Consider the following 7994-nt stretch of genomic DNA (forward strand, 5'->3'; position numbering starts at 1 on the left):
AATTCAGCATACTACACTTGCTCCCTTATGAGTTTTTTCCTCCCTTGTTTGCACAGCTTCTGCATAACATTATCAGTTGCTGAAAAATTTTCTTTCTCCACTTCCAACTATTTTAGATGGAACTGTGAGAACAGGACTATTATATATGACAAACTTAATGAAGCAAATAATAGAAGTTTAAGAAATGCTCATGCATATGGTCTCAATAGACTTCCATTGAATTTTAAATATGGTATTTATATTACTTTGTAACATCTCCTATATTACTTATCAAGATTCTTCACATCAGAAAAATTCAAAGCTTCCTATCTTGGTCTATATTAGTAACAATGCCCAGAATTCTCTACATGAATTACTACAGGGCAACAAGCTTTAAATTCAGCGTCAGATTAACCAGTTTTATGAGCTAGGTTGTAAAATCAGACAGGTACTTCATGCTCTTAACAAAACAGAGAAATGAGACAAAATGTGACAGATGTCAGTCAAGTGCCTAAGAGTACTACTGGAAGGGTGGCCAGTTCAGGTGCATGACCTGAACAGCAGTCCACGCCTTCAAAAGTCATTCATTAACTCAGATACAACTTCTCCCAAAGTGGTAGTTGTAATTTATTTTCTTGATATTGTCATCTTGAATTTTGTAGTCACAGAAAAGGGATCCTCTCAGTTACCTCATGTAGATTTGTATTTGCTCGTTTCTAATACATAATTGCAGAGGTGTTTTTTTTCATTTAAACAGTCAAAAAGGCTCAGAGATAAGCACATGGTGCTTATGTAGCTATCTGTGGCTATACTAGAAACTGTATGTGCTGAGGTCTGAAATCACCTTGGGTTTATAGCTAGGAGAGGTTTTGTTTTGGTTCTTTTTAAATTTTAATTCCTTTTACCCCTATATATTTGGACTATATTTGCATAAAAGACTTGCAAGCTGAGCTATCTGAACTAAATGTTAGAGGGGCTAAAAGAAAAGGGGCTTAAGAACCAGAGAATACTGGGGAAATAGCATGTACTGTAGAACAACATTAGAGGCAAGAAGCCAGCATAAAAACACCAGGAGAAAATGTTGGAAGCATCAGCAGAACTGCCTGAAGAACTTGCCAAGAAACAACTGAAACTGTAGAGGGAAAATTTTCTGCAGTATATCTTGGTGTTTTAATGCTCAACCACATCCATGTGAAGCCTTGTTTGCTGACCCTTGCTATTGGCAAAGAAAAGCAAAGGAAGGAAAACAGCTCAGTGAGTGCTGAGACTCACAGGCTGAAGAAACTTATTAGAAATCAGAGTCTAACAAAAACCCTATTTTATAGAAATGGAAAATAAACTAATTTTGTAGGTTTGATAAGTAAACACAATGACATCATTATAGCTTAATACACATTAAGAAATTATTTAAATGAATTTCCAGTAGAAATATTTTATACTGAAGGAGACTAATTCAACAGCATACAAAGAATCTTTTACCAGTTTTGGCAATAATTTAGTAAAACACCTATAAGCCAAACTGCAACTGAAGAATTCCTAACAGAAGCATATGAAACAACTTATATGTTAAAATGGATAAAATAATTTCATTGTCAGAATGAAACTTCCACCTAATGTATCCAGCTATTGATATGCAACAATGCTTTAAGGAAAGAGGTTGAACAAACAACATCTAAATAAATTTGAAGAATGTGATTAATGGGAAAGTGTATACTCTGATTTTACAAAATATCAAAATAAATAAATAATAGCCAACAAAATTAATATTTTAAATACCAATTTTTAAACAACATGCAACACAACGATTCTTTTTCTTTAGTTATTTTCTTTGCTTATTTCCTCTATTCAACCAATCCCTTCTTTTTTTTGTTGGTTGGTTTCTTGGCTTTTCAATTCTCTTAAAGTATATGTTTGGATTTAATAATTTTTAATGAAATGTATATCTCATTCTGTCTCGTTATAACTAATACTTCTTTGATATTTTACAATTTTTCCCCTGTTGCTTATAGACATGTGAGTACAGATGACTAAACACACATTTTACAGATCACCTAATTTGCAGAAACAAATGGAGTAATTTTGTAACACTATATTTATCATTGCAAAAATACATACCTCTCCTTGTTCTCCACTCAATCCTTCTACTCCCTTTAAAAATAAGATGAAAAAGAAATTTAAAATGCAGGTTGAGCCAAATTACTTGAAATAAAAAATTAATAATTTTTGTCCTTTGTTTTCAGTAATCAATCACAAATAGTAATTTTTAAAGATTCTCTGCTATAGTACAAAAAACAAAGCTATATATAATGATAAAAAATTTATATCAGGGTGAATGAACAGTTCAGTATTACCTTTAATATCATGTACCTAGAGCATAAATTGGGAATATATCACACCTATTATAAACATATAAACATAATCTAGATTTAAGAGACAAAATCTTATTCACTTTACAAAAGAAATAGCATGTGTCCTAGCAGAAGTAAACTCCTGATTCAAACTGTTTAATACTGTCTTACTAGGCAGAAAATAATTTCAGAGCCTTAGAAATACAGACTCCATGATAAGGCAGATTTTGCATGCTAGCAAATTATTTTGGTGTCGTTTCCACCAAGTGATTCAATGTTGTTACTGACTATTATGTCCCATGGCAAGATGGCAGTTCACTTTTCTGATTCACTCTTATGGACAAGGAAATCTGTAGGGTGTCTTGGAGTCTTGAGAATTCTTGGAAAGATCTTTTGCTGTCTACTAAATGACTGATTTTTTTGGTTCCTGACCAAACCAGATAAGCATGGGAAACAATTTTAGACTTAGTCTGTATTATTTTTTCAGCTTTCTCCAAAAAAAAGAAAGCAAGCAAACAGCAATTCAGTTGCATCATTCTATCTGGAAAAAAAAAGTTTTCTTTCACTATCACTTTGTTCTCCCATATGACTAAAATAATAAAGATATTAAAAATTGCCCATTATTGGCAAAAAAAAAAAAAACAAACCCAGAAAGTTTAAATTGTAAAATGTCGATCTAGGACATTATATTTGGTTAAGTCAATGATCCATCTTTTAATTTAAGCTATTTCTTTATTAAAAAATGTGGTCAGGTTTATAATGAACTATTTTCAACCTACATATCTCTGAGAGTTTTAACTAACATGCAGTCTAGATTCCCTTCCCAGAATCCCCAGGAACTGGGTCCATCTGGCTAGACAGGCAGCCGTATCAATGTCGTAATTCTGAAAAAAGCAACTGTGGCTTCCTTCCAAGTCTAGTTTTAGATACGTACCTCTGAAAAATACTTCTCTGTTTAGACACGACATAGATTATGCAGTTAACAAGTATTTATAAATAATAACAGCTATTTTCTGCAGAATAACAAGATTGCCAACTATGACACAATCAGAATACACTGGCCTAGAGTTAAAGAGAAACAATAGAATCTCACTGATTTACAGCTGAAACAGGAAACATCTGTAATTTATGAGCACAGAAGATGTCAATAATGACTCCCAGCATAGTCTAGGAGGTAATGAACTGTATGAAAGTGTAGCATAGTGCATGAAAATCTTACCATCTCAACTATCACTCTTATAACCTTTATAGAAATGCCACTATTTGCTGTTATCTGTATTTTATATTACTTGTAACTATTTTATAAAAATATTCTATAATTAAGACTTTACAATAAAAGAAATGCACTTATGGTCTGTTTCTCAAGATATCACAGAACACAGAAACATGTAGGTTGGAAGTGACCTCCTTGGATTCAACTTCCTTTGCAGAACAGATGCAGCTTGATCAATTCAACATGCTGTCCAGACAGGTTTTGCCACAATATCTATGAACAACCTGCTCCAGTGTTTGACCACCCTCAAAGCAAAATGTTTTTCCTGTATATCAAGTTCCTGTGTTCCAATTCATGTGCATTTCCTCTCCTCCTTCAAGCATGCACAGCTGAGAGAAGTGTTGCTCCATCTTCTCTGTATGTTATAGTTGTTATTTTAAAAATACTAAGAGTGTTTAAGAGGCAACTTATATAACTATGTTATCATGTTGTACATAAATATATTTCACCTCATGCAAAGGCCTATATGTGTTGATGGAAGAAGTGTTAAGAAACAAATATGAATCAAGGCCTCAAGCTAGGATCACTACGGCTCTCTTGAAGTAGGATGACTATTGTAACAGTACCTGTAAGCCTGGATTTCCTTGTCTTCCTTTTTCTCCTTTCAGTCCCTTCAGAAAAGAAGCATATTTTATAAAATATAGATTTATCTGGCACATGTAGTTAAATTATCAAAAAAAACCCACATGGAGCTAAATACTAAAAACTCATTCTAAACCAGGACAAATCAACCTGAAAAGTCACTCTTCAAAGAGATCAGAGCAGAAACTGTGAAGAACAAAATTTCTACTCTGAACACAGAGGAACCAAGCCAGGATCCAAGTAATGACAGAATATTTTCCTTTTCTTGTAGGTATTTCCATGATTTTAGATAGCAAAGAGGAAAATCCCACATGCTAATAGTAAAGTAGGTAGGCAGAGACCAGGGGGAGTTACTTTGACTGTGTTTCTGTGTTCCTACAGGCAGGGACAGAATGCATCCTGTGACAGGGATATTCCTCCTCCAGGGCAGCAGCACAACCTGCACCCTCTGCCTGCACCATTGCTAGAAGCACACAGCTCTACACCAAATGTCAACAGCCTTCTCAGGCCCCCAGAAATGCAGAAGATTTCCTTGAAGGAGAATTACTGCTGCCATTCAAGTTAACCTTTTGTGGAGTTTAATCTTAAAAAAAACCCTGTCTGAATTAATACCTAAGACTTGTATAAATAGCAATGCCAGATGATTTCATTAGAAACAAAGTTGATATACCTGGATACCAGTGTCACCTTGGTTTCCTTTCTCCCCCTGTAAAATTTTAGAAGAAAGGTCTCCATTTAAACATGAGTCACCTCTAAAACATGTAGTCTGTGCTTTAATTTAACACAGTAATTACAAAAGAAACAGCTATCTTTTTCTTATACTGAAAGAAAACAAATCATTTCATCCTTATGTACACAAAAAAAGTCAGAAAGCTATACTAAGAAAGGACTTTGTCATTAAAACAACTATCAAAAAGAAAGTGGATGCTCACATACCAAGTAAAAAACTAAAAAATACAACATCATGAGGTGGCAAGTCCAGCAGGATTTCATCTACTCAGTGTATGGAGTGGAGAGGATGGGGGCAGGAAGGGAGGCAATGTTTCTTATGGGTTAAGTTTTAGGTGAATGCATCACTGCATGCATAAGTTATGCAAAACAATAAAGTATTTTTTCACCACAAACACCTCTATATTTAAATTAAATCAAAATATTTAAGGACTAAGCTCCATTTTGATTCACTTTTTTTGCCTCAAAATGTTTGACGTTAATAATAATGATGGGATTGGCAAATGGTGCTTAGAAGTCCGGTATGTAGTTTTATCAACTTGTCTGAAGACCATCTAATTGACATTGGAGAGAAACAGGCAGTGTGTGAAAACTATTCACTCTCATTAACAACAGAGGGACAAAATATGTACACTGAAAATGTGGCCATCTCTCTTCATTAACTGAAAAGGACACTTAAAGTTATGGGAGGTGGCTCTTACTCTAACTCTGACATCTTATATTTAAATAGACATAAATCAAAATGCTGATCCACGAACATAGCTTTCTTGTAAGAGCCACAATTTTGTGTGTTTGGTTGTTTTTGGTTTTTTTGGTTTTTTTTTCTGGGAGGGGGCAGTGAAAAATAAAAGAATATTTGGTTAAATGTGAACAGTGGTGAAGAGGAGACTTTTGCCATGGCAAATATTTACCTGATTGAAAATCCAGAACATAAAAAGACATTTATGCCACCTGTAGTATTTTGTTGCATTGTACTTGAAAATAAAATATTCTGTTGTTTCAAGTTTTGAAATCATCTATAGCTGAAAGGCTTCAATTTTACTGCCAGATGCCCAAACTGTGCTTTTCTTCCTGAATAATTCCAGCGTGTCATTGGACTTGTAACTCCAGCTAACTTGCATCTTCATATAAAATAAATGACCTTTTCAAAGGCTTCTTCAGTTTAAAATTTAGAGAAGTTCCATAAATTTTAACAAAATCATCTTTCATAAAATACTGTCTTAGTACATGTGCCTTACATAACCCTGAGATATTGAATTGAATATATAGTGATAATGAAACTAATTAAACTATTATTATAACACTGAATCCATGCTCTAGTCAATGTAAGGCATGTCCATATATGTGTCTACTGACATGTGAAGTACTCCAGTATATGAAACACATGTAAATGATGCTGGCATATATGACACTGGACATACAGAAACATGTGCCTTCTGGACCAGATGATGAACTCTCTAGGAATACTTCTGCATGAGCTTTTCATAAAACTTTAATTATAACACCACCCTTCTATCTTACTGTCTCTTTATCCTTCAACCTTTATCTTCTTATGAAAGTGAAATGCCCGATTTAATTCTATTTCTCTAATGCCCTATTGGGTCTGGCTGAGAAGGAGTTAATTTTGTCCATTGCATCCCTCATGGTGCTGGGCTTTGCAACGGTGGCTAGAAAGGTGTTGATAACACACCAGTGCTTTGGGTATTGCTGAGCAGAGCTTCCTGAAACATCAAGGCTCTCTCTCCAAATCCCTGCCTTTTCCTGTAAGCTAGGGCCCGGCAAGATCTTGGGTGGAGACACAAATTCAGGCTAGGTGGAGAAGGAATTGAGAGTAGCCCTGCAGAGAAGGAATTGCTCTTGTTGATGGATGAGAAACTTAACATGACCTGGCAATATGTACTTCCAGCACAGAAAGCCAACTGCATCCTGGGCTGTATCAAAAGCAGTGTGGCCAGCAGGGCAAGGGATGCAACTCTTCCCCCTCCACTCCACTCCCCTGAGACTCCATCTGTGTCCAGCTCCAGGGCCTCCAACATAAGAAGGACATGGATCTGCTGGATGAAGTCCAGCAGAGGGCCATGAAGACGACTAGACAACTGGAGCATCTCTCTCATGAAGACAGACTGATAGAGCTGGGGTTGCTCAGTCCAGAGAAGAGAGGGCTCTGGAGAGACCTTAGAGCAGCCTTCCAGCACCTAAAAGGGACTTAGAAGAGAGCTGGAGAGGTACTTTTCACAAGGGGCTGTAATGACAGGACAAGAGGGAATGGCTTCAAACTGGAACTAGGTTTATTAGGATAAAATTCCTTATTTTGAAGGTGGTGAGGCACTGAGACAGGTTGCTTACAGAAGGTGTGGATACCTCCTCCCTATAGGTGTTCAAGGCTAAGTTGGATGGGGCTTTGAGCCACCTCATCCAGTGGAAGGAAGTGTCCCTGCCCATGACATGGGGATTGGAACTAGATGATCTTTAAGACACAACCATTCTATGGTTCTATGACATAGCCAGGGCAGATGACCTAAACTGAAAGGGATATTCCATACCATAAGATGTCTGCTCATAATAAAAACTAAAGAAAAGGGGAAGGAGACGAAATTGTATTATTGTGACATCTGTCTTCCAAACCTGTATGTGTACTGAAGTCCTGCTTGCCGGGAATGGCTGGGACAACACATACTGGTAGGAAGCAGAGAATAAATACTCCATTTTACTTTGCTTCCACACAGGGCCTTTCCTTTTGCTTTATTAAAGTGCCTTTATATTGACCCATGAGCTTTCTCCCATCTTATTTTCTTGATTTTTTCCCTGCCCTGCTTAAGAGGAGAGTGATGGAGCAGCTTGGTGGGCACCTGACATTCATCCATTGTCAACCCACCAGAAATGCCTTCACATCAAGGGCTTTATCCTTCAGAAGAAGATTTTCAGGACGGACATATTATTGTTTTAAATGTGTCCAACTGTTATCTAATAATAATGATATAATTAGAGAAAGGATTTTGTAAAATAATGATCACTTATAAGAAAGCACTTCCAAAAAAGATGCAATTAATGTAAAACTGGGAAAAAATACTTACCTTTAATCC

At 35.9% G+C, this 7994-nt stretch overlaps 1 protein-coding gene across 1 annotated transcript in view; it reads right to left on the bottom strand.

The window, feature by feature from the left end:
* COL21A1 (collagen type XXI alpha 1 chain) overlaps window positions 1-7994 on the bottom strand; it is a 67240-nt gene that overhangs the window by 5197 nt on the left and 54049 nt on the right. The window contains exons 23-25 of the mRNA XM_031062759.1: window positions 4853-4888; window positions 4167-4211; window positions 2095-2127 (exon numbers count right to left, since the gene is read on the bottom strand). Coding sequence (XP_030918619.1) covers window positions 2095-2127; window positions 4167-4211; window positions 4853-4888 — 114 coding nt within the window. The remainder of the gene's footprint in view (window positions 1-2094; window positions 2128-4166; window positions 4212-4852; window positions 4889-7994) is intronic.

Source organism: Geospiza fortis, unplaced genomic scaffold, assembly GCF_000277835.1.
Source record: "Geospiza fortis unplaced genomic scaffold, GeoFor_1.0 scaffold603, whole genome shotgun sequence".
Classification (NCBI taxonomy): Eukaryota; Metazoa; Chordata; class Aves; order Passeriformes; family Thraupidae; genus Geospiza; species Geospiza fortis.